This window comes from Micropterus salmoides, unplaced genomic scaffold (assembly GCF_014851395.1).
Source record: "Micropterus salmoides isolate LMB-PRFRI ecotype aquatic unplaced genomic scaffold, ASM1485139v1 Ms_hic_scaffold_2, whole genome shotgun sequence".
NCBI classification, from domain to species: Eukaryota; Metazoa; Chordata; class Actinopteri; order Centrarchiformes; family Centrarchidae; genus Micropterus; species Micropterus salmoides.
This window is the reverse complement of record NW_024041150.1, coordinates 31,198,799-31,226,054: the sequence shown is the minus strand read 5'-3', so window position 1 is coordinate 31,226,054 and position 27,256 is coordinate 31,198,799. Positions and strand designations below refer to the sequence as shown.

Below are 27,256 nucleotides of genomic sequence, written 5' to 3'. Positions count from 1 at the left end.
TCCCAACAAAATTTTGTACAAGTAAAATGCATCACTCTGTAGCTCAAGAGCGGAGCGTACAACACATAGGGTGAAAAGAGGAGCTGCAGCAATGTGCAGTATGAGAAAAATATGGTGTTTTTCGAAAATGAAACCATGTAAACCTGTTCTGGTACAACCCCTAATTAAGATTTTGAACCTGAAAATGAGCATTACACCACCTCTTTAATAACATTTGATAATAATATCTGATGTCACTTTAGCATCACCGACAACTGAATTAACTTTCACCTTGTTATTGTGTGTACATCTGGACATTTCCCTTACATTTCCATACAATTTCCCTCCCTGCAAACCACTTTATGATCTAGGAGGATGTCCTGTTTGCATGCATGTCCCTCTATTTTGATAGCATGACATTTTAAAGCCACCTAATGGGAGCTTTTGTGGAAAAAAGTGTGTCGTCTCCTGTGTGTCAATCTCTTGCATGTCCCCTGCTTGCTTTGCAGAAGAAAGACCTGAAATTCACTTTTGTTGCTGTCTCCCTGTAAGTCTCTTTAGGTCAGCAGGATGACATGACAACGTATGTGTACACTGAAAAAACAAACTTTGTGGTATAGTAAAATATATTAAAGTCTTAATTTCTACATTATAAAATTAAGTTTCAATGAGATCTACAATTTCTTAAGTAAATATTTAAATCTTTACACATTTTATTCATGTAATACACTAACTGTGTGGAAGGAGTAGGTTTTACTATAGATGCACATACTATTTAAAAGTTTAATAGTCGCTGAATAATAAATAGCTAAAAATACTAAGTAAATTGTAATCCAAGTGGGTGTTTACATTTGAATCCACACATGCGCTTATGGACAAGACAAGATACCTGCCATTTTAGTGGTAATAGACCAAAGCAGGGCAACTGAATCTGTTTCTGTTTGAGACAGAGGTGCTGCATGACAGGGCTTTACTTTGTGATATCATTGCCACTGTCTCAAGAGCTGCCTGGCTTAGAAAACCCCTGCCACGTTATTGTTATAACGTTACCAGGGCTAGAAAAAAAAAGCCCACATGTAACTATGCTTAAAAGCTCGTTTGTTTATTTAATTTCTATACTGTAAAGGTATAGAGTTGCCAAAGAGTGGGTAAGTTGAAAGAAGAACAGAAGTGGAGATGTGTTTAACGTACATACTGACTAACCTGAAATTATTACAATTTCACTAAAGAAGTTATTAAAGTAACATTACCAAATTAACTTAATACATGCTGCTAGGCTGGTGTGTAACATTATACACTAAAGGACTGCATTGTATTTTAGCGCAGCTGACTACTTTATTTAGCCTGTAAACACGTCTAAAGTTGTAAATAATAGTGTGGTGTTTTAAATAAAATATTTTTGTGAGTTTCCAGCCCTTGTTTTGACATATTTAATGTTATATGTATATTACGTTACCAATCACTCTTGTCTGAAAAATGCCTGTTTAAATAAACGTGTAAAATATTCTGATTTATGCCCTCAACTTTGCATACCCCCCAAACACTGCGCTACACCTTTAAGGTGCTGCAGAAACTTTCCCTAGAATGGGATGGGATTAAGCTTTCCCCAACTCACTTCTCCATCTTGCAAATAATTGCATCAACTTAAAAAGACACTGTCACCTGCATTGGACCCTCCGCCACTGTCAACACACAGACTTGCAGAATCCATCTTCAGCTTCGACTCTCTAAAAGACTGTTAAATGTGGTCCGATGGGACCAGGACTTGTAGACTATGCTGTATATAAATATTTTTCAGATGGGTAAATGCAGTGGATAAACATGTTTAATGCATTACGCTTTTAATGTCACACACGGTGTTTTTTGCAGTACAAAGACATGCACCAGCAAAGGTAATAAAATGTAGGAATATATTAAGAACTTCTTAATGATATGTTTTACACAAATACATATTTTGATGGTGTTATAAATAAAATCAAAATTAGTGCTGGGCAACGATTAAAAATTTTGTGATGAATCTCAAAATTGAATAATGAATTGAAGTTGACATTTTGGTTACTGTATGGGGTAACCAACAACACGTTGTATAGCATGTAATGCTGTGACATGCACAAAAAAAGATATATAACTCCATAAAAGAGAGGGGAAAAACAAAAGCATAATGCCACCTCTTTAAACAATATGATTATTGAGTTATTATTAAGTTAGTATGTAGTATTAACAATGTAGAGCTTTTTTTTGCACTAGGATTTAATAAATAATAACAACCCACAGAAATGAAACAGCTGTAACTGGATTTATTATTCAGCTAGTGGTAAAATAGTTTATATGAAATTATAATGACTATAGTAATTTTAAATTTTTTGTTTTTTTAATGTTAATATGTTACATTAATACACTATACTAGTTCTTCCTTCAGGTTGTGGATAGAGCATCTGCAGTGGACAGATGTAGATTTAGACAGATGCAGAGTCAGGATGCCTTTGTCCCAATATGTGATCTTTTTAGCTTCCTCCTCCTGAGAGCACACTCACAACAGAATCAACCCACAACTTTGTTTGAGTTAAGAAATATCCGTATTTTGTGCAACATTGTCCACAATAATCACAATATGACTTTTTCTCCAAATTGTGCAGCTCTTTCTAAAATGTTTAAATTATTTGGATTTTCCATATTTTATTTTGTTTATTCAGCTAATTGTTTGATTTATTTTCTGTAAAATGCATCTTTCAATGCATTTTTCAAAGCGTTCTCACACTGCTTGCGATACAATTTTGGGGGAGAAATACTGATCCCTTATTAATTTATGATGGTTGGCCTAAAAGTGGTCAATGGCCAGTGTAATACATTGAGTCCGAAATATCCAATACCCACTGAATGAAATCAGTGAAATCAGTGAAAACTCCTCTCTGGTTTGCCAAAAAAACAAATTTTTAGAAAATACAAAACGAATTACCTCAGCATCCATAATGGTTTCAAATAACTGCCTTGAATGATGGATGGATTTGATCTGTATTAATCAATTATTTTCTTCCAGATGACAGCAATGGGAGAGAAAGTTACACCCTACAACCACAACTATGTCATGGCAAGACGGTCAGAGCTTCGGCAGACAGTATTACACTGACCTGGTGAGTGTGAAAACTACGGCACAGCACGAAGAGATTTGTATGCATGCTTACAACAACAGTGTCTGGATCAGGCTGTTCAGAGACGTTTTATGTGGTCTGATGGAAGCACTGGCTCTTTCAGAAACTGGGATGAAAGTAACCCTGATAATCTGGGAGGTAATCAGAACTGTGCGACGTTCAGATGGGTCCATCCAGTATCAGTAGAATGACAATGATTGTTATTTCTGCTTACCTTTTGTCTGTTACAATGGTGAGTTATTAATTTTATATATACTTAATATGTGTTTTAGCAGTAGGTGAATTGAGCAAATAATTTAGTAATAATGACACTGCTACAAAGGGGTGCGTGGTAGTAGGGCCAATAGAGGAATTTTCTTTGAACCCTTAAAAATCTTAGAATTAAGTTTCATCTGCAATTTTTGTTATTAAAAATTATACTATTAATTACTATTTTAAAATATATTACTATTTTTTTATCTAAAACATTGGTTTAGTCTTCTCCTTCAGTAGGATGTACAAATAGTTTATCTCCAAACACACTGACGCTGAGGACTTAAGGGGAATGTTGAAGCATCATGTCATTTCAAAATCAGGCTACCAAAAGAAAAAAGAAAGACAGGAGGAAGAAGAAGGTGCAGGAGTGCGGCTAGCTCGCTAATATTATAAATGTTAGGTTGCTGATAAATGAAGCATCATTACCTTCAGTTTCAGAAACAGCCACAGAGATTGGATCAGCCATAGGTCCATTATCACCATCTTTTCATGTTACTGACGATGTCAGACAACCTGAACCCATAAAGTGGTCATAGTCACTTTTACTATAGCGGGTTACATTACTGATGCAGACAACTAGTATTGACTCTGTATTAAGAACACTCTTAACAACATTTAAGAGTAATAGTAGTTTCTTATCCTCTGTTTTCAATTAAAAAACAGTGGCTGCCTTTTTTTGTATATATTTGGATTGTACCTTTATCTTTTGGTTTTATTTGACCATGAAATGCTGTAATACAGTAATCCTTTCTCACTGTAGGGGCCAGATTCAGATGGCTTTCCACCTTTGTTTTATGCCTGGGTTACAATTACAACCTAAACAATTTTCAAAATTTTCTCTTTTAGATTTATAATAATCTCATAGTAAAAGCATCACACAGTAATTAACAGTAAAGGGCTGAAATATGTTGAGATTTCCAACTTTCTTAAATGTCTTAAAAACATTAATCACATTCAACATTCTTCAGCATTCATTCTGCATTCAGTTTCAGGCACAGCTGGAAAACCAGTTTGGGTGTGGAGTCCAAGTCCACTGGCAGGCTGACATAAATGGACAGGTCTTCCATAAGCAAGACAAACACAATAGAACCGATAAAACAGTTGCGTTTGACCTGCAATGCAACACCCACTTGTTACTCCTAAGGTTACTTTTGTTTTACTGTAAATCAAATGACAGTTGAATAGTGAAACCATTTTTATTAATGTCTTTTATTGCACTTACTCTGTTGTTATGTAAATGTAACATTTAATAGTAACTAAAATAATACGTGGTTTGTATTTTGTTGTATTTGTGGTGAGGAATTAAATTTTTGTATGTAACAAATGTAACAAAATCTGAACTCAAGGTCCACCTTCTAGCCTTTTCTTGGCTTTCAACCACATCTCCCTCAGTGGATTGAGTTTGTTTTGTTTTTGTGAAGTATGGAACTTACATCTGAGCCATGATCCAGAGAACAGAGCAAAATTCATTCACTGATGGAGACTGTGAGATGCGGCTAAAAGCTTCAGAAAAATCTTGGAAGTAGACCCTGAGTTGAGATTTTCTTTTGGTAAAGAATGAACTTTCATGTCCTGTTACTAATAACCATCAACAACACCTTTTGTTATAAATCTACAGTTCTTAATCCTTAATTAAATGATTTTCTAGCCACTTGGGGGAAGCAGCAACAGCCTGCAAACAAGCAACATTGACATAACGTGTTTTTGGTCTCTACCAGCTCTTTAGGGAAATATGTCTTTTTAGCATTATGTTCACTCACTAGTCGCTAACTTTGTATGTCGCTTTGTGCTGTGCAGGTTGTGTACAGTTTTGACTGAAAGTCACAGGTAGTAAAACCAAAACAATGAGCTGAAAGATGCTAAATCGTTTCATAGAGCTGAGCCGAACTTCACAGTTGGGTAACAATTCTCCAGTCTTTCATATTACATTTATTTAATCTGTTGTTGAAATTAAACTATTTATTAGAGCAGCTTTAATGTCTGAAATATCTAAATAATTGTCTGCAATGCTCATTTTGGATGTCAATAGGAATGTAACACAAGTAATTGCAGTCTGATGAAGTACAAAGTACAAGACGTTTACAGGAAAACAGAACATCTATTATCACCACTGCAATGACTGAGCTGAAGGACTTCATTTTCATTTCTGTGTAAATGTAACTTAATAGTCATTCAAGCACGAGCTGTTGAAGGTATTGATACTCACAATACAACATTTTTCACCATGAAGGAATGATACTCAACACATTGACGTCTGATCAAAGATCCAAGAATGTACAGCATGCAGAAGGTGTGGCATAAAGCTGTATATAAATAACATCCTCAGGCTCTTTAGTCACCCACACACCTGCAGGAACTCAAACAGGTAACAAGATTTGTGTTTGCATTTGTTGTTTATATTTCTTTGATTTTTCTATTAAATGTTCAGTAACATGATTTGATGTTACCATACTGGAACTCACAGCCCATCAATCTTATCATTAATCTTTCATCATCTTCACGGTGATCCTGCTGCTGCTGAAACAGTTTGAATTAATTTACTTAATTACTTAATTGTGAGGTTTCAAACCCTACTCTAAAAAAATCGTTACCTTTTAAAAACATTTCTAAATTATTCCAGGAACTTCTTCTGTTTGGTGATGTAATCTTTTTTAAATTCTATATAAGCCAATTGTAAGGCTACTGTTTAAAAACGATAAATGATCCTAAGTCTATATGTTATGAAAGTTTAGTCACCAATCTCTTATTGGACTCAGTATAGAAGTACTGCTGAAACAGTTTCACATATTCTTTCCTCTTTTTACTGAATTTAGGCAATTTAATTACTTCATTGTTACTGTTAATAATTACAAGAGTTTCAAACCCCTTTCTAAAAAGTATATAGACTACGTAATTGTAAAACTTCCTAAACATTTCTAAATCATTCCTGCAATGTTTACATAGGACCAGGCCTATTTGTAAACCTTTTGTAGCAAGCAGATGTGGAAATGGAACACTTGCGACACAAGACGTACTGTATAGGCCTACTCCAGAAACAGCATTTCTACTCATACTAAATCTATTAATTGCTTAATACATTGAATCTAATAAACAAATATAATTTATTGTGCTAGAACTCACCACGAATCCAGCTACTGTCCATGCAGGCAATGGGAGGGCGTGACTTTGCAGAGTCCCTAGAAGAAGTCCCTAAGCAGCTGTTATGCCTGCTGAGATGTGCATGCAGCTCTCGGAATAGAAAATAGAATAAAAAACTGCCAGACATTGTAATAATTTCGAGGAAGCAGAGCAGAGAGGACCCGCTGGATAAGTAGCCTAAAGCACATGAAGATAACGTCAGAATTACTGGAGTTAACGCTTGTTAATGGCAATAGAACTGTCTCTAGTAAAATCAGTAGGCTACTTTATCAGTACACCAATTCAAACGTGTAGGTATATTCACAGCAGGCCATATGTAGTGACATTGCTGTAGCTTCTCTAGAAAAAGCATTTATAACCTAGTTTTAGTTCAGGTATATTCAAAATCTCAAATTATAATGCTGTTCTGAATGTTGGACTACTTTTAAAATAACTTTTTAAAACTGCAACAACAGCCATTCATTCTGTCTCTGTCAATGTGACAGCATGTCATCACTCTCTTCAAAGGGTGTGCTAAGGCATCCAGAAGATTACACTTCCAGTTGACCTTATTATAAAGGCCTACAGACACAAATTAACCTTGAATTAGTGCATAATTTAAGTCATTTTGATAGTGTAGGGTTATACAGTAGCAGCAGATTTTAATGAAGAACGTCGTTAAGCTATATGAATACATTTTGAAATTCAATATAATTGGAATTGCAGAGTCAAACAGGACGTCTAATAATATCTGCCATCGGCATTGCTAGGCAGCATCGAGCTAAACAGGAAGAGGTTCACAAGGCTGATCCAGGAGTTTTAAATACAGTACATATGTATACACATACAATATACAGAATATGTTTGTGTGTGTGTGTAAGTATATACATATATAGGGTTAAGCATTGAGATGGTTAGAAATAGTAAATGCATCGTGCCACTGCGTGTCTTCACAAGTTTAGGAGACAATTCTCATCAGGCAGCACAGTCATCCATGTCAGTGCATTACTGGATTGTTAATCCTGACTCATTAACATGTAAGCATCATTTTGATCTCATACTTGGTTATGAGGCTAATTTAACCTACTTAATTTACTTTCTGCATTATAAACTGATATGTTTTGTATCTTGATTTAAAATCTAAAACAATAAAGTTTTAAAATCTAAAACAATAAAGCTGTAACCTGTTTTTAACTTACAGAGCACAACCATGTGCAATGCAGTTAATGAGAGCTTTTAAACTACTGTAAGTCAACACACCACCAGACTCTCAAACCAGTGTAACATTATAACTAAAAAAAACTGTAAGGTTACATGATCAACAATAAACTTGTAACCTCTTTCTAGCCAACAGCAATAATTAAGGTGATGGCAGACCACCACAAGTTTGGCAAGTAAACAAACGCTTGTTCATCTTTTCATAACTAACGAGCTTCTTTGTTTGGGTCTTGTTGTATGAAATTTTAAAGCCAAAGTTTATGATGAATGGCTCAGCAGATGCCGGTGTTTGTTGTCCTCTCTCACAGAGGACAGATGCTACGTGTTACGTAGGCAGGTTATGGGTAACAGAGGGATGGAATAACGGCAAGCTCGACAGACGTTTCCTAAAAATAAACATTGTTCTCGAGTCCCGCATCTTGAGTCCGAGTCGAGTCTGAAGTCACATTAATGAAGAAAGCGTATGACAGATCAAAGTATGATAGATCAAAGTATGCCAAATACCTTCGAGGCCGTTACCTTTTGCATCTTATTTTTTTTTTTTTGTACTCGAGTCCCCATCTCTGATTTGAGATATTTACGTCTGGACCACAGTGGTGGACTGACCAACTGACTACCATTACTATCCATAAGGGATGCCTCATTAAAAGTGGTACCCCTTAAAAAGTATGTAATTTATTAATAGTATATGTATGATATTGTATGTTTTAAAACTAAATTATGAACATGGGCTCTGTTCTTATCACCTCTTTAGGTTTGAATACTGCTGGACTACTTTCTGAAGCATCTCAAAGTCTACATTTATCATCATGGAGCGTAATTCAACAGAAATAATGGCCCCTGACAGTAGAGATGAAACCTTGGTTAGTGGTTCGGAGTTGACACTGGTGGAATATTTCCAACACCTTTCTGGACCTGTTGCACAGTATGTGCGACAACACCAGGGGTCCACCAACACGCAACTGTTCTCTTTTTTGGCACTTCTGAACGCATACACTCCTGATTCCTACCTCCTGATGCCTGAGTGTCAAAGGATCCTTGGACCACCTGATCCCATCCATGGAGGACCCCCCTTTGAAGAAAGAATGAAGCCTTTTACTTTCTTAATCAGCACATCCAGTTCAAGCTCTGTGCATATGATTCACCCATTGGTTGCAAAGAGAGCTGTGGAGGTGCTAGCTGAATTAGAGATTTGCAGGAGTGTGACAATGAATAAATTTATGTTCTCACTTTGTGGAGATCAGCCCCAACCATATATACTCCAGTTCATCAAAGATTTGCTGACAAAAAGAGAAAGTGGAGAAAGGGGTAGAGAGAAGTTCTCAAGGATGATTGAAGATATAGGGAAGAAAGAGAACTTTTACAACGCTGTCTTTGTCTTGGAAACGGCATCAGATAAATTGACACAGAACCCAATTTTCCCTCAAACTATTTCCCGTCTCTTTTACATCCACAAAGAGATCACTGACTATAAAAAAGCTGAAGAATGGGCAAAGACAGCTATTAGAATAGCTCCAAACAACTCTTATGTAGCTGACACTCTTGGGCAGATTTACAAGAACTGTTTGATGAGGAAAGCCACGCAACTGAAGGAAATCTCAAACATGGCAAAAGATGCCTTCGACGCATTTAAAGATGTGGAGATGAAAGCTGAGAGAGAAGAGGACCCTGGAATGGAGGACACAGCTCGTACTGTAAGCCATTCAAATTTCTTCAACAACAGAGGCCTTTTTGGCTTCATGCAAGTGGCAAAAATAGCCTTTGAAAAACTCTCACAGGAAAACAGTAGTTTCACCCAAAACTTAGTAAATGAAGAAGAAGTTATAGACAAGTTTGTCTTTTTTGAATGGTACCTAACCTACTCCAAGCCTGACATGACATCCTCAGAGCCCCCTTACTTCTGGAGGGATGTAGTACTTTGTTACGAACACTACACAACAGCAACAGCAGCTGAATCCACCAGCTTTACAGGCCTTCTAGATTGTCTGAATCACGGCCTTTTCATGTCAAAGGGAAGACGTGCTAGGTTTGTGGAGGCTGAGAAAACAGTGTCTGATTTAGAAGCAATCCGAGATGATTTGAAGACCATCTACGAGACCACCGATGATGTCGAAGCAGCTGAGAGGTACATCCTCTCCAACATCATCTTGAGCAACAAAATGCATAACTCTCCCCGGCTGACCCCGGTAAGAGAACTCCAAACAATAATACACAGATTCTTGGACACAGAAGTAGGGCACAGAAGCCCTGAGTTTTACCTTTTGGTTCTGCTGTTGTTTTGGCCTGAGGTAGAGCCTCAGGTGGTGCAAGAAGAGGATGATGAAGAAGTTGAACTACCGTCCACAGAAGATGACGAGTCAAATGACCAAATCTGGGAGGATGAGGACAACGACGAGGAACAAGAACCAAGAGGAGAGCCTGCACAACCATCTCTCGAGCTCACGTTCGACCGTGACCTGCAACAGTATGTCACATTAATGAAGACAGCGTATGACAGATCAAAGTATGCCAAGTACCTTCGAGGCCGTTACCTTTTGCCTCTGTTTTTTTTGGGAAAGGGCTCCGGACTGAGCAAATGGATTCACAAATCAAGGTTGGATGCAATCGTGGAAGAAAAAGTTAAAGTAACAAAGAAACAAAGTAAAGCAATGAAGGAGAAATGGAGACGCATCAATGAAATGTGGATCAAGGGGGAAGTGTGGGGAATCCCAGAACTCCAAGATATCCTCCTTCCAGTCCAGGGAGAGCTATGCCATTCTCCCACGATGCCACAGGGGCGTGAAGAGCAGGACGTGATTCTTTGTGCTGGAGGGAAGAAAATAATGGCCGTAGCAGAGATTGAACCTGATGCTTCAGCACTGAGCCCAATGCTTTTCTATCTTGGCTTCACCATTCAGGGTCCTGTCATCTTCAAAGTGGGATTTCCTCACATGTTCGGACAGTGATTCACAAGGAACACTTCGGGAGTGTAATAAAGACTCAACAAACATTTGTTTGACAACATTATAGACTTTTTTCCTTTACAAAACCACGGATGGTGATGCATGAAAAGTCAGGGGATCACCAATATCAGTAGTTTTATCGTCTTGGCACTGTGAATGTCATGGCAACCTGTAATAGTTGCTTAGATATTTGAGTAGACGATATAGTGGTATATTTAAGTTAGGTTTATTTAACCATGTTGCGTTAGTGATTTTTCAAAATCAGGTTGACATTTTTATAGGTTGTACCTATTATTTGAATTGATGGGGAAAAGGGAGTTTCATAGGCCTGTGTCCATTTATTTGTCATTTCTGTTGTGAATAATAAATAAATAATTTACCCCATCTTCAATACGGGTTTTTCATACACATATCAATATTTATGGAAAAGGGGGTTTTGTAATTAAACATTTGCTCATGGGAGGTTAGTTCTTTACCTGTCTTTTCATTGTATTTCAGTCTCCCCTTTGAGTTATATAAAATACTGTCTCTAGCAAAGAGCACTTCTCACTTTCATGCTGAATCGAACCTTCATTATTGTGCATCATACTGGTGCTCTGGCTCAGATATCTGGAGGAAACTGTTCCTTCTGAGTTTCCAGCTGCTGTTCACCTGGTTTAAATCGACACTAAGAATTTCACCAGACATTTGATACCAATACTTGGTGATACAGGGTAAGTTTTACTGTTTCGAATCCGGATGTTCAAGCCCCGCCACAGCTCGTGGCTGAACTGTGACACAGAAGGCTCCATGTGTGCAGGGGGCTGAACTGGCCAGAATTTTACATTACTATTGAAATTTGGTGGATGGATTGGTTGCCAAATGGCAGTGTCCTGTATCTCAGTATCTGTCAGTACAGTTACAGAAATCCATTTTAAATTTGCAGATTAATGTACCTAAAATCCATGAAATAATGTGTCTGTTGCATCAAACATCTAAACATCACTAAATAAAATATGAACATTTTGTTTGTAACACTAAATTGAAATTGGAATCCTGTGTCTTAAATACCTGTGTATTTTCTAGACGAAATGTTGACCCTCTCCAATATGTTTGCCTGGAGACTTATTAATAATTTCATGTAAAATTAGTAAATAAAATCAGATATGCCCCTCTTTAACTTTCTGCACAGTCACGATCACTGATAATATCTGATATCATACAAATCATGCTACCACATTATCTGATCTATTACAAATTTATTTTAGGATTCAATCCAGTTTCCAACCTGGGGTGAAAATATTGTGGTGTGCAAGCCCTCCAGCAGCCCAAGCAGTGTGTAGTTTTTAGCAGTTACACTAAATAGTGATTGTCACTCTAAACCTCTGACGTGGTTTAATTGAATTAACCATTTAATGTCCAAAGATGTATTAGTATCCAATATTTCTCTCTCTCTCTCTCTCTCTCACACACACACACACACACACACACACACACACACACACAAAACCCCCCCTAAAGTCCAAAAGATGATATGATGGGAACTAATCATTTGATTTATGCTCATGTTGTCGGCACTCCTGAATGGCCTGTAGTTTTATGAGCTGATGGCGGTAGCAGCATAGCCTGCTATACATCTTCAGTTCATTCAACTCTAACAATGAAGTGACTTACTCAACTAGTTTTTTATCTGTTAGCACTGAGGTTTATTTGTGTGCGACTGACTGGATTTAAAACCCTAGTAGAAAACACTTTCAGAAAGCAGTCAGACTTTGTGCTGGCTGTTTCCTTTTTTGGCAGAAAGTAACAATTAATTTATAAAACATCATTTGGTGTTCAATTTTATTTCCTAGCTGTTTGAGTCCTACCAGAATGATTATGTTTGCAGAAATTTTTTTTTTTCATTCCCTATTTCAGATTAGGAAAAAACAAAGCACAAAACACAACAGTTTAAAAAAAACACATGAACAGATGAGAAAACACAACAAAAAGAGAAAACACACACACAAGAAGACACATAAGACTTATTAATTGATTATATTAATAAGAACAGCTTGCTTACAACAACGTGTGACAGCCGTCATGTACCAGCGCCCTAAGCGGTCGAGTGAATTTCCGAGTCGCCCTGAAGGCAACACTTTCCCCGCATCAGCCTGCCCACTATCAGCCGTCTGTTTGTCTGTCTCACAGGTGTGTGTGTGTGTGAGTGTGTGTGTCTACACGTCCTTTTGTGTCAAATGCCGAAAACGCCAGATGAGCAACTAAACGCCCGATGACTGGAATATTTCCCCGGACTGCTAAAACAGACAGGGCTGTTTGTGGGAACAAAAACAAACGGAGCTAACGGTCGTAACGTGTTACCATGTTAGCAGCAGCAGCAGCAGCAGGACGGCAGGTGCATCGTCTGAGACATTAGCCTCATCTTGTGTGAGCTTCTGAAGCTCTGGGTAAATCAGTGTTTCATCTTTTTACGAAGACAACATAACGTCGCAAGTGCCCGCATTGTCAACGTAAGTAGCGTTAATAGCTGTCTGTCCGTCGTGTTTTGCTTTTAGCTCATCAACCGTCCCAACAACTGAGCAGCCAGGGGGGAGATTAGTGCAGCTAACACCGGGGAGGCAAGTTAACGTTAGCTAATAGTTGGTTCGTCAGAAAAACATACTAAATAAACGGTGATAGTTTTTAGAGCAGCTTTTTATAGGCCTGTGTTATGTCCAAGGCTGTCAGGTGACGGACTGGAAACCTTTGCTCAGTAAAGGGGGACACCACCTTTACGTTTCATGTAAACAGCACAGGTTGGTAGGTTTCCAGGTTATCTCAGGGTCAAAGCCTTTAAACGGAGCCGAGACTGTGTGTGTTTTTTATTTTAACAAGCTTAACTGAGCAGCAGGACAGCTGACCTTGTTCCGGCGGTTGTATGTAGCAAGGCCTAAAGTTGAGTTTTACTTTCATTTTTATTATTTTTATTGTGGAAGGAGGAAGCGTTGTTGGTGGGTAAATCGGTTTCACACAATGGTTGAAATAAGACAAAAGTTAACTTGGTTACTGGAGGCCTAATCACACTAAGAGCTGCAGCTAACACTTGTTTTTATTACTGAATCGTTTGCAGATTGTCTTCCAGATTAATCAAGTAGTTATGTTGTCTATAGACATCTGCTTGTGTTATCTAACCATCACTTTAAACCTTATATGAGCTTTGAGAGCCTGGGGACAAGCAAATAGTGAAAAATTGGTTAATCGATTTATTAAAAGCAGTTGCATACAGATTTTATGTTGATTACTTAATCAATGAATCAACTCATGTTTCCTCTCTAATTCTACAAATGAGGAGGGCAGCAACCACTTTTGATGTATTTATTAATTGCTTCAGGTATTTATTAAGGTGAAATCTTTCCAGCGTCTGTAATGTGAGCATTTGTGTTTTGAACTGTTAGTCTGATTTGAAGACATCATCTCAGGTTGATGGGCATTTTTCATATTGATATTTTATAGTATAAATGATTAATTAGCTAATTAAAATTAGCTCTGTCAACGATCCTTAAGTGACTTCTTCATGTTTCTAGTTTTAAGACTCAAAGACATTCACTTGAAAAGCTGCAAATCAAATGTTTTGAATTTTTGCTTTATAAATTACTTAAACAAAGAATCCCCTTTATCCCCACCTCTTCCTCATCCACCTTTTCCCCACTTCTGTCCATCCTTCTGTTCATCCTTTTTCATCTCCCACCACATCCTCCCGCCTCCAGCTCACCCCTCTGACTTCACAGTCTAAAAACTGGCATGGCCTCGGCCCAGTCAGAACAGTCAAGCGTCCTGCAAGAGGAGCTCACCTGCCCGGTGTGCCTGGACCTGTACCGCGACCCTTACTTGCTTCCTGTGGCCACAACTTCTGCAAGACCTGCCTGGACCGCCTAAAGCGGCAAGCTGATAGAGGTCGCTTTCGCTGCCCAGAGTGCCGCGACAGCCACCGGTGTGGCATCAACTTTCAGAAAAACTTCAAACTAGCCAATATTTCTGATGACTACCGTCACCGGCGCAGAGCTACCACTGCAGCAGCTACAGCTTTAAAATCCAGAGAACTGCTGTCATGTTCTCTAGCAGCGCAGCCAGCCAGGAGTGTGTTTGCAGTTCCGTGTGACTACTGCCCCTCAGTCGCTGCCGAGGCGTCGGGCTCCAGTTCTGCTGGGGACGGGTCCTCCGCTGCCTCCGTTTCTCAGGAAGAGGGTGGCAAGCAGGAAGCTGCTGGTGCTGCCGCTGCTGCGTCAATGTTCGCGGTCAAGACGTGCCTGAAGTGTGAGGTGTCGATGTGCCAGGAGCATGTAAAGCCACATCTGGAGCTGCCGGCGTTCCGCGAGCACCCGCTGACAGAACCGATGAATGACTTCTGGAAGAGGAAGTGCCCAGATCATGATGAGATATACCGGTAGGAGGCATGTGCACTCATATATTGCTGTTAATATTTTGTAAAGGTGGGAACTTACTGAAGCTATTTGAGTCAGTGATGACCAGCTGATATTAACTACGGATACACGGAACACAGTGGAACAATGTTTATTAATATATATTATATTGTATGTTTCAGGCTGAAGCTATTTTCATTATCAAGTAATGCTGGGAGTGTGAAATGTTTCAATAACGTATACAAAACCCAACTGAACAAACATATTTACATTAGTATCTTTTCAAACTCCATATTTCCCACATTGCGTTTTTCGCCGCATTTGGAGCGGCACTCACTCCTTAGTGAGTCCAACCTGTTATTTCAATACTGAGCTGTCCTTTATAAGGTTTATCTGAGTTTTTACTTGGTGTGCGTCTCCAGGTATTACTGCATGGATGACAAGGTGTGCGTGTGCAACGCCTGCACCATAGAAGGTGGACACTCTGGACACACAATCAAGACCCTGAAAAACACGATGAAAGATCTCAAGGTACCCTTTTCATTGTCATCGTGGTTCCTGCACAGATTAGAAAATTCTGGATTATTATAAAGGGACATAACGTAGGAAATTCTCACACCTTTTAAATGTTATAGAAATGCTCAGGAAGCCTACAGAATGATTGCAGTTTAAATTCAATGGGACTGAATTTTTTTGTTTTTTATCCCCACAACATCCCCCATAGTTATATTTAATTATCTTTATTATTTAGCACTAAATCCTTGTATCAATATGAATGATTCAGAAATAAATGTGTTGGAGCTCTGCGTTTTGAAGCCTCTTCCATTCGGTTTAACCAACTTTTGATTGTTTGGCTCGCACAAAGTCTTGTGATGAGTCTGGAATCCTGATGAATGGATATCATCAGTGTTTGGATGGCTCTGTGTGTAAATGAATGAATGAGTCACATGACTTTCTGGTCTTTTTATGGGAGAGTTCAGTCCACTTCCTGTGCTTCCATTCTCCTGAGCAGAGTGTGAAGTTGAGAGGCTTCCAGTTCATTGTTATGGATATTTAGTCCAGAAACCTGTTGTCCCACTCGTCCTGGAAAACCTGGAAAACAGTTGACCTATTTTCCAGTCATGGAAAATGAAAGAAAGTCAAATGTCCTGGAAAGTCTTGTGTTGTCCTGGAAAATTATGTTAACAATATGTTGCGGTTGCTCTGTTTTGTTGCGGCAGCGTTGTGAACACCCCCCCACTTGGTAGCACAAGCTGGATGACATAAATTCAAGTAACCGAAAATCTCAGTAATGTAAGTTGGATAATCCTCCTAAGGTAAATATTAGTCACTGCTGGCTGGTAACTGTTTTTTATTGGTTTTATAGATTAACATTTTCCTCTCAACTTGTTTATAAACGGTTGAAATTTTTTAAATTGGTCAAAACAGCTCTGGCTAGGAGCAATGGTTTCAAATGTGTTGCGTATTGCTGAGAAAGTTGGATAAAAATGAACAGGAAGCCGGGGTTAGAACAATGAATGGGAGCCGATGTGCATCAAACACCAGATAAATATTGACACCTTTTTTTTTTACCATTACACCGAATTTCAGCTCAGGACCACAGTGATATTATAAAGCTAAAGTTCAAGAGAATACTGGGATTTGTTAGTAGGCAAAATTGTAGGCTCTTATTTATTGGTGTTCAGGCAGCAGTGGTTAAAATATAATTCATTTGAAAGCACTTGAAGAGATGAGGACGCTATTTAGAGCTGAGATCAGTGAAGCCAGAGTTGGCTTCATGTAACACAACACACACAATATTGTCAGTTTTCTACTGTTAGCTATTCAATAAAAGAAATAACATTTCCTGTGGATTAAAACGTTGAAGTGAGATGTTTCAATAGGGGAGGAGGAGGAGTATTTGTCATTGGCACAGTTAGCACTCAATATGTCTTCAGCCCTTCAGCCCCTACACTTATGTCTTTTGAATTATTTGAAGTTGTAAAATCATTATCTCTGTGCTTTTTGCTCTTCATGTTCTCCAGGGCACACTGGACAAGCAGCTGTACAGGGTTGAAAGGAAGTACAGCATGGCAGAGAGAAACTCCAGGAGCAGAAGGAGAAGGAGCGACAGAATAAGGTACGATGGCACACATTTAAAATACAACAGTGCTGACCAAGTTTAAGACCAGAAATTAGTGTTTGCTTTGTTACATTTGAATTGATGGCACCACTGAGCATCTGACCGAATACTGGCATACTTCAACATACCTGGCAAAGCGATCACAATCATTTGTTTTTAATTGACAGTACCTTATTTTGTAGGTGTTTTTCATATGTAATTACTCTATTTTAGTGCTACATGTAAGGCATTTTCAGTATATGAATGTGAATTAGGGCTGCAACTACCACGTATTTGTTCTATAAAAAAATTTAACTCTTATCCCAATATCCAAAGTGAAGTCATCAAACGCCTTGCTTTGTCCAACCTAAACCTCAAGATATTCAATTTACAGTAATATAAGCGAGAGAAAAAAGGCAAATTCTCGCTTGTGAGAGCCTTGAACTAGTGAATGTTTGGCATTTTTGCCTTGAAAATGAATTACGAATGATTAATTGATCAAAATAGTTGCCTGTTTTCTGTCAATTGACTGATCATACTGTACTTTTCCCAAAGCAAAAGCACTGTCATCCTGATGACGCCCTGTGTTATTTCTCTTTTCCTCCTCATCACGTCCCTCATCTAGAAGTTTATGGACGACTCGGAGCAGGGCTTAACCAGGCTGGGTGAGGAGATGAAGGCCAAAGTGCACCGCTTCGTCACCAGATTGCGAGAATGCACACGTACTCACTGTGACACCAACGGGCCGGCGATTCAGAAGAACATCTCCAGGATCTGCCAGGACCAGGCCCGTCTCCAGGAGGTCCGCTGTGGCATCGAAAGCCTTATGGCGGAAAACGACCCTTTCCGCTTCATCGAGGTGAGTCACATCGCTCAGCGCTGACGAGCTGTTTGCATGTTTTGGCCCATTAAGCACAAATCACATACTCTTTACACCTACGTATTTGAACTTGCCTTTGAGTTGTAGTAAATAGTGTAAAGTCGTTTATGTGAATCAACTTTTCAATGATTAGTAAACGTTAATGTAGATAGGTAGTGGAGTTCATAATGTATTAATGTAGGTGGGAAGTGTTCAGTTTTAGAATAAACAGAGACAAATTTGATGGCAGCTACATTTTTTAATACATATGTACATTACAAAAACAAGTTAACATTTGTTAGACATTCCCAGGCAGTCTTGCTCCTTGTGCATAAGGCTGCAACAACCCTTACTACGATGACCAAATTAATTTATCCATCCTCGTCTTTCTCAGTTCTCATTATCTGATTTAGCAAAAATAAACATTTTGTGTATGATTTGTGTCCAATCATCTGTTTTGTACCTTTTTTCAGGCATACAAGACAACAGGAAAACAGTAAGTACTGCACCAATATTCATTCAGGGCGACAACTAACAATTATTTTCATTATCATGTGCTGATTATTTACTCGATTGATTGATTGACCGCATTGTTTAGAAAATGTCAGAAAGTAAAAAGTTTGTTAAAATTTCCCACAGTCCAAAGTGATCTATTTTGTTAGCTTGTTTTATTTGACAATAGAAAACCTGACATTTCTGACATTTGAAGAAGCTGTGACCATCATGTTTGGCATTTTTGCTTAGAAAATCAAACATTTGGAAATCTAATTTTAAAAAAGCCTTAAAGGGGCAGTCATGTAACAATTGATCATACAACACAAGCCTTCCTTGTGTCTCTCCTCTGCTCATATCACTCCACTAAGCCTCCTTGCCATATACAAGTGTGATAGTACGATAAGTGCAAGTACGATATATAAGTGCCATGGTAATGAACATAATGAGCCTGAAGCTCGATGTGGAGTGGGGACGTGTTCACACACGTTTTTTGTACTGTACGCTGTTGTTGACAAAGGAGGGACGGGCAGTTTTTGGGTGATGGTTTCTCAAACATTGTGTTTGCAAAACTTCAGAAGCCACGAGCTGAAGATATTGAGCTTGACTGAGTCACAGCATGCGTGAGGAGGGAGGCTGTGCAGCGTGTGCATGAGCAGTGATTGACACTGCGTTAGAGACTGCTCCTGGCTCTGATTGGTTGTTTTGGCGGATCCTTGCAAATGGCATCAGGAGCATCAGATTATGTCTAATGTACTACTGTCAGGATATAGTGACAGCAAATATGCCAAAACTGAACCTTTAATCCACTGTGTGTGTGTGTGTGTGTGCTTTTTAGGTGCCGTAGGCAGCTAAGAAAAAACATGTTCTATCCAGAATACGTGGACATGGAGACGGAGGTTCTTGGAGTGATGATGGAAGAAGAAATGAGAAAGTTCCTTGATGAGGAACTACCATGCCACATTGTTGCTGTCATTAGTACCGTGTGTAAGGAGTTTTCATTCATTAAATCATCCTCAAATTTCAGTTTGTCCTGAACGCTGTCATCCCCATGTGCCATGCTCAAAGATATTGCCTGATATTATTCAGTGAGCTCATTAGATTCACTTTAAGCCTTTTACAAAATCAACAAAATGTCAACATTGATTCTACCGATGCGTTTGATGACAAAACTAGAAAGGCTGTAGGCGATGTAACGCTAGATAACGTCTCATTATATAACATAATGGCAAGGCTTGATCTAACAAAAGGATCCTAATGCAAGTCTTTGATAGAAGGCGATTGTTGAATTCAAGAAATACATGAAAAACATGATGAAGTTAGCCCGCAGCCTTTATTATTAGCCTATTTGTTTTTACCGTCATTATTAACTTTCCAGAGAAGAGTAGCCTTCTGCCGGGATCAGTGAGGGATCACAGGAGGAGCCACCAACGTTTTCCTCTGTTCTTTGGACACAACAGTGCCTTTGTCTCCATATCACTGTAAACTTTTTGACAGCATCAATACTCCGCTGGATGCCGGATATGCCGCGGAGACTGTGTCCACTATTTTAGCCCTCTCTCTCTTTCTAATCTCCCCAGTTAAGCATTATGTGGATTTGGATTTCTCAATGGAGGTTATAAACACCTCTAAGTCATCTGAATTGAAGTTCAATCATAGTTGTTGTTTCTGCTCCATTTTCAGTGTATGTTTCATTAAAAGAAACTACCAAAACAGCGATTAAAAGCCCTTTAGCTCGCCAAAATGAGAAAAGTGGCATTGGTTGCTAGGTAACAGACATAAAAGTTGATAACCTATGTTGGATTGAGTATTTAGGATTTCCTAACCTGAGATAAGTTAGGATGAAATAGGATTCCTAAAGTTAGTTAGGATTTGCTTCTGTAATACCAAATTGAGAAAAATCCTAATTTAGACTGTTCCTTTCTTAATTCAAGACTTAAAATAGGAACTTTCTGTAACACGACCCCTGGAGAACAAAAACTGAAAATGCACCAGTGACAAATTATCACCTTATAAAGTAGTTACTGTGAACTTGTTAGCACACAGTTTATAACCTATTTACACATCCTGCAGACACAAAGCAACATCTGCATTTATTTTCATGTTTCTGTCCATCTGATAAATGTAAGCCCCAATATTCCCTCTTTTTAGCTGCTAAATGCTCCAGTCTGTTCACCATCTAGTTGCTAACTGTCTATTTTTAAAATATAAATATAACATAAGTGCAGTTTCAATGTATCATATTTCAGGTTAAAGTGTCTGCTTAATACCAGAGTTCAAGAAGAATTTTTTTTTTTTAAATGTGTACGCTCAGCAGGTCAGCTTTCCGATCTCGAGGAGGAGGAGCAGGAGGAGAATGAGGAAGAGACTGTGGAGGAGGAGGAGGACGACGATGACGACGACGACGACCTCGATGACAGCAGCGTGGAGGAAATGAGGAGCGAGGGGGAGGAGGATGAGGACGAGGAAGAGGAGGAGGAAGGACACGACCGGAGTGAGCTGGCTGATGAGCTTTACAGCCCGGGGGAGGAGGAGGAGGAGGAGGAAGAGGAAGAGGAAGAAGAGGATGACGAGGAAGAGGATGGAGAAGAGGACGACGAGGAAGAGAGAGGGGTCTAACTGAGGACTTGATTTGTGTGTGTGTGTGTGTATATATATATATTTTTTTTTTTTTTTTTTTTTTTTTTTTTTTTTTACACCTATGAAAGCACTTTGGATTTGATCCGTAACTGCAGGTGACTGCAAAAGATGTTAAGGATTTAAACATCTGTGTTAGAGTTGCACCCGTCTTCTCTTTGAATGTCCCTTAAACGGTTAAGAACTCGAGCAGCTAGCCACATTTTGCCTCAAACCCTGAGATGACGACACTGGATGATAACAGAACTTTGATTTATAACTAACTGTGCACTGAGGATCTGCCAATGTGAATCTCATGCTAAACCTGTGTTACATACTCCTGAACTTAACTAAGGTGCTTTATTGTAGAAGCCGTTTGCTGTATACGAACACACACACGGATGTGAATGTATGATGACAGAATGTGGCTGGAAGGACTCAAAAACTTCAAACTAAATTTGGCAAAACGTCTCTTATGCCGGATTTTCTACCACTTTGCAGATTTGATCTAATTTGTTTAGAGAACTTTCACCTGTTCACATGAATTTTTGATACAACAGGTGCTAAGCAGACAGAGCTTCTGAAAGCTTCTGAATTAATTTTCCTTAAATGTCCCAAGCATAGAAAATAATAACACAATATTTTAATTTCTTGAGTTTCCCAGTTTTTCCATCACCATAGAAAGCCTTTTTGACCCGTATCTTTGTAAAGAGGCCACAGTTATGTGACCCGAAGGAGAGCGAACACGCAAGGCTAGAAACAATCTACTTGAATGAGTCCTGCGTGTATGGATTGTTGTGATTGTTTGGTTCATGGTAGAGTTAAACATTGCAAGCCAAAGAGTAAGGATGTGTGTGCGCATGGATACTTTGAAAAGTCTGTTTGCTTGGCATGATGTTAGAAAAAGAAATGCAATGTGTTAATAACAGTTTACATAGGCTATAGGATGACTTTGCTTTTCATAGTTGTGCTTTAAAAGTAGTTATTGCTTTGTTTAAAAAAATGTTGCTATGCACAGTTAATACATTATTCTCTAAATATTTGTTTCAGGTGATGAGGAACTTTGCACTTTACTACAAAAAATGCTATGTTAGGCCTAAAACGTTTGAATGTTAAAAGTCGATTTTTATTTTGATACGGGTGATTTTGTGAGGGGCCAAACTAAAATACTTAATACATAATAATAAAGCCTGTTCAAATGTGCACAGTTGTGTAGTTGTCCTTTTATGAAAAACCCTCCTGTACATGACTTAACTTCAGTTAGATTTGGTCTAGAGGAGGGCAGAGAGAAGGTTTGACTTAAAATGTTACACTACACTTAAGAAAAAATAGTCTGCCTGATAACCAGACTGAACTGCTATTTGACTTTTATTGACATTTCTGTAAAAGACCAGATGTGGGCATTGATTCGGGAGGGAAGAAAAGTGACATAAAAAAAATAAATAATGATAACACCTTTAGGATTTCAAATAAATACAGTCACATACAAATGTAAAGAAACCCCCAATGAGATTTAAGATAAAACATAGATGCAGAATAGCCAGAAGAAATTAAGCATAAATAAATGGCTTTTAATATGAAATGGATGTAAGTGTTTTGAGAAGGGACCTGTCATTTCATTGTAATGTAATTTTCTTGGGATGATCTGGCAGTGGGACATTGTCACCGGGCCAACAGCATCCTCATTTAAAAGCGTTAATTACCGCTATTTTAACACACAGAAATACATGTACTATTATATAATATAAATACCATTACATATGCTGTTGTTATTGAAGAAAATCGGAATGTGGTTTATATGCGGATTTATGCCAAACCCAAACACGACCCGGAACGTTTGTTCCAGCCTGTTTCTGTGACGGTCATAAAAGACGACGGAGCTGCTTCCGGCGTTAGTAACAGTCAGCGCATGTTTTTGCATGTTTTTCTTTTTACTGTAGTTGGATGTAGATAACTCAACGAATCACCCCGCAACACGCAGTGAGACAGAGAGAGGTTGAGCCATGAATCCTGCTTTTCGAAAGGTAATTTATTTTTGTGTTTAACGTCAGTTTGTTCACAGAGGTCACACAGCAGTGATTAACTCCAATGGCAGCATTAGTTACTGTAGAGGCGTCTGAGCCTTTACTTCACCACCGCTCTGTCCGTGTATGTGAAAATATAGTGAATATTCAATGAAATGAAGCACAGGAGAGCAGCTAGCTTCTCGTGTCATCACTCTGGAAAGCTTGGACCAGCAAAACGTAAGAATTATCAATCAAGAAATGACCAATATTATTTATTATATTATATTATTATATTAACTCGTGAAGAAGCTGCTGCAGAAGAGACTGCCATTTACCAGGATTGCAACCTGTCATTCAGTTAGTTTTTACTGATTTTTATATAGGAGTACAAAGGCTAAAAACCTTTAATCAAACGGACTAATAAGCTGAAATCATTGGACATGCTCTGAATACCCAGTTTTCCTTTCTTCTTGTGGGCAATTTGTAGAAGTTGTTTCCCCAACTCACAATAAAGAGTTTAGTTCAGTTCATGTGTAAAGAAAAAAGGTTTTTAGTTTTACAGATTAGCTTGATCATATTCAAAACTAGATTATATTGATTAACTAATGCTCCAAATAAAGATGCTGATGTTATTGTGTTTTTATCCAGATGCAGGTTTCTGTCACACAACAGGCATTTGTGTTAAATCAAGCGCTGACATTATGCCGGTAAGTCTTTGCAATGATTTTTTATATTCTCATTATTGGCCTAACTGACGGCTTTATTGGAAAGGTGTGATGATTGTAGTCGTTCATAACAACAACCAAAGAGCCTCAGGTTAAAAGATTTGAATCTAAAACTTGGGTATCATGTTTACAGTTTTGACCATTTTTTTATTAGATATGATAACGTTTGTGCAACAAAGTAACTGCTGACACTTGGGAAGATTATTTATAAGTGTGTGAGATAGGTCCTCTCTTCCTCATACTATTTCTGACTAATAATTATACTGTTTTATTTTAAGCGCCACACCATCCATCCGGCCTCCTGTTTGGGGTAAGTATTTAAAGATTACTAAGAAAAACAATTGCATGTAAATTTGCACGATAAATCCTGTTATGTTTGTTACTGCGGTCAGAACGATTTTAAATGTATCTTGCATACCAAGATGTCTGGCATGTGTATACAGTATATGTATTTAAATGGGCAATTTGTTTTCTCTTCATCCTCAGCTTCTGTAAATGAAAGACAATACAGATCCATGCCAACTCACGGGATTGGAAGGTGGAGACACCTTTTACCTAAAGAAGCGGTACGACCCTAAAACGAGATTACACTGGACAATTATTATTATTTGTTATTGTTATTTCTGCTGCAAATCCTGCCTCTCAATAGAGCTGTAAGTGTGTGGCTGAGATTAGGCAGAATCATTAAAGAGAATTCAATAACAATGGTTTCTGGCCTTAACAAGATAACATCTAATTATCGATTCCAATTTTTTTGAACACAACGTCAACAAAGTCAATGTTTAAGCTTCAACGTTTAATTTATTCTAGTCAACCAACTCTTGACTTTTAGACCTGAGACTACACTTTGTGATGCAATTTTTAATTCAAACCGGTACATAAGATTGAGATGATCTGGTTTTCTGTCTACCTGATGATAATGCTACCTCATTCCAAAACTACACAAAACAGATTACGGTTTACTGAAGGTTCAGCGATCGTCAAGCAGTAGTCAGGTTTGAACAAATTCACCCAATTTGTTTGCAGCAATACGAACACAACCCATATAGCGCATTTATTTATTGATTTAGTTTACCGATCGGTCAATAGGTCAAGGCAATTGATTTTAAGAGCACCCCCTGCTGGACCACATGGCAAACTACTTCAGATTGTCTGGCTCACGGTCTGTAATTTTTGAATTTGAACAGGTCGAATAGATAATTTCAATGTTTGAATTAAACTTTGAAAAAAAAAAAATTATATCCCTAGCTTGCTGTATGTCTAATCTGGACTAAAGATATAAAACTACTGTATTAATAACGTCATAAATGGCCGTTATAAATAAAGTGTTTCTTGTTTTTTGTTTTTAGCCAAAGAAAAAGAAAGACAAACACCAGATGAAACAAATCACGGCAGCGACGGATACAGCGTACGGGACTCTGAATGTGAAAGTGTCGGGTTATGACATGACAGTGGTGGAGCATTACTCCCAGTACATCCACAACCTCTGCAACCGGCTCGGCATCAAAGTGGCGGAAAGGTGAGGATATTTAGAAAGAGAACAGTTTTTAACAGAAGACGTCAGCAGGTAACAAGTAGTACAAAGATAAAAACAGAAATGAATGTTGTTTACACATGCAACATCTAAATTATCCAGTTGCTTGGAGGAAAAAAAAGCCTGTTATCTGGATAAACTGTAGGCTTGTAGCAGGTGTTTTTGGTGAACAGTTCATTAGAAATTATTCCACATAAATGTTATTCAAAATCTAATTATCTTTCCATGCGTCTATGACTGAAAGATGCTAATTTTGCAAAATTGCGGTGTCTTGTATTCCACTATGGGGTAGGCCAGATATTTGGCACGACACAGAAATAAATACTAACTGTATTCGGGTGTGTGGGATCATAACTCTATGAAAGAATCAAGAAATTTAACACACTGTCAATCACTGGTACTCACTTTATTCATGTTTACATTTCAATCCTTGGAGCTTCATCAAGTCACATTCATACTCAACAGCACATGTATTGTGTATATATGTAAACATATTAAAGTTTTCTTGCAATTGTAAACAAGACTAGTAAGTTTACAGTAATAAAGAGATAGATGTCATGCAGATCATCTGGTAACACTTCCATTTTCGATGCTTCAATTCCTTGATGTGTCTTCTTTGCAGCACAGTAGAAAGGATGCTTTGATCTCTTTAATTGCTGCTTTTCACTCACAGCTATGCTTTGCCAACCAAGAGCACAGAGGTCATGCTGATGCAAGAGCAAGGCACCAAGATGTACGTTGATGCCATCCTGAAGACTCATGAGCGAGTTGTCCAGGTAAAACTCATCTCTTGGAAGTCTCCTTATAACTCCATGCTTTGTTAGTTTCCTGAAGAGTTTTGAAGACCTGACTGTTGCCCCGTGTCATTTATCTTTAGTTGAGCAGTCTGAATGCTGCACTGTGTCCTGTTTTCATGGACGTTCTTTTAAAGAATCAACCAGAGGGAGTTCAGCTCTCTGTGAACGAGGTGAGTTTAGCATGATGACAGCTCTGCCACGTTATGCTGGAGCACATGAGAATTTTTTTTGCCCCAGACCACAGAAAGATGTGGAAAATCAAACAAATCTAAATAGTTTTGAAAATTCTTTGATTTCATGGAAAGACAGATGTAGACAAAAAATACAAAAAGTCAGGTGTGTCCGCATACTTTTGACTATATAGAATAAATGAATGAGATGAACAAAGTAATTCAAATAAAACACCTCTTCATTATGAAAGCCTCGAGTGGTTGAAGACACGACTACATTTAAAGTCAGACAAAATTCCATTTTACCACAAGCAATATCTGTCTTTTTTTTTTAATCGTAATTATTGATTATATACAACCTTAAAGTAAAACATTTTGTGGTTATTTATTTTTATTTAGTGTTTAACATGTAAGTAAAGATCTCTCCGCCTCTCCCCTCTCTGTTTTCCTCTCAGCACACCGAGGCTGATTTTCAAGCACGGTTCAAGGGCCGTCCAGAGCTGGAGGGGCTCATCGCTCAGATAAGCCAATAGGACCTCAGACGTTACGCCTCATTAGCAAGGAATCCCTGTTTGATGGTGTTTATTTATTCCTCAGTTGAGTGCTGTTAAAGGTGATCATTTGCATTGAAATAACTGTACACATTCATGACGTTTTTTGCCTCTTTTTTTCCAGTTTAAGACATGTCATATTTAAAGCTTCAGTTCTGATCCTTGATTGTAAATGTTATGCACAAAAGTTATAAATACATGCTTGTATATGAAAACTAGAAACGTATTCTTTGTTTATTTTGGATAATTTGCTGCCTATTACGGAGGCTATGAAGCTTTTGTGTACAGTGAGAAAGCTGAGACCAAAAGTGGAAAGTAAAACAATGATCCGGTGTAATATTTGTTTAGGTTTTAAATAATCTCCAC

The 27,256-nt window shown here is 38.2% G+C and overlaps 2 protein-coding genes and 1 pseudogene across 2 annotated transcripts; all 3 read left to right on the top strand.

Annotated features, from left to right (window-relative positions):
- The first annotated feature begins 5,670 nt into the window (after nt 1-5,670).
- LOC119911765 (sterile alpha motif domain-containing protein 9-like) lies at nt 5,671-11,095 on the top strand. The gene is made up of 2 exons (XM_038730673.1): nt 5,671-5,748; nt 8,473-11,095. The coding sequence occupies exon 2, from the start codon at nt 8,528-8,530 to the stop codon at nt 10,661-10,663; it is 2,136 nt and encodes a 711-aa protein (XP_038586601.1). The 5' UTR covers nt 5,671-5,748; nt 8,473-8,527; the 3' UTR covers nt 10,664-11,095.
- Nucleotides 11,096-12,775: 1,680 nt separating this feature from the next.
- Nucleotides 12,776-22,310, top strand: LOC119911766 (annotated as a pseudogene).
- A 664-nt stretch (nt 22,311-22,974) lies between these two features.
- mrpl48 (mitochondrial ribosomal protein L48) lies at nt 22,975-27,108 on the top strand. The gene is made up of 8 exons (XM_038730678.1): nt 22,975-23,131; nt 23,762-23,820; nt 24,117-24,148; nt 24,325-24,404; nt 25,188-25,357; nt 26,046-26,148; nt 26,250-26,339; nt 26,795-27,108. Exons 1-8 carry the CDS (start codon nt 23,111-23,113, stop codon nt 26,870-26,872), a joined length of 633 nt encoding a protein of 210 aa, XP_038586606.1. The 5' UTR covers nt 22,975-23,110; the 3' UTR covers nt 26,873-27,108.
- The last annotated feature ends 148 nt before the right edge of the window (nt 27,109-27,256 follow it).

Excerpts from the sequence above, each read along its gene's own strand:
- LOC119911765 (XM_038730673.1), top strand. The coding sequence starts at position 8,528 with ATGGAGCGTAATTCAACAGAAATAATGGCCCCTGACAGTAGAGATGAA.
- mrpl48 (XM_038730678.1), top strand. The coding sequence starts at position 23,111 with ATGAATCCTGCTTTTCGAAAG. Across the intron at positions 24,149-24,324 it reads CATCCGGCCTCCTGTTTGGG|CTTCTGTAAATGAAAGACAA; the intron begins GTAAGTATTTAA and ends CTTCATCCTCAG. Across the intron at positions 26,340-26,794 it reads TTCAGCTCTCTGTGAACGAG|CACACCGAGGCTGATTTTCA; the intron begins GTGAGTTTAGCA and ends TTTTCCTCTCAG.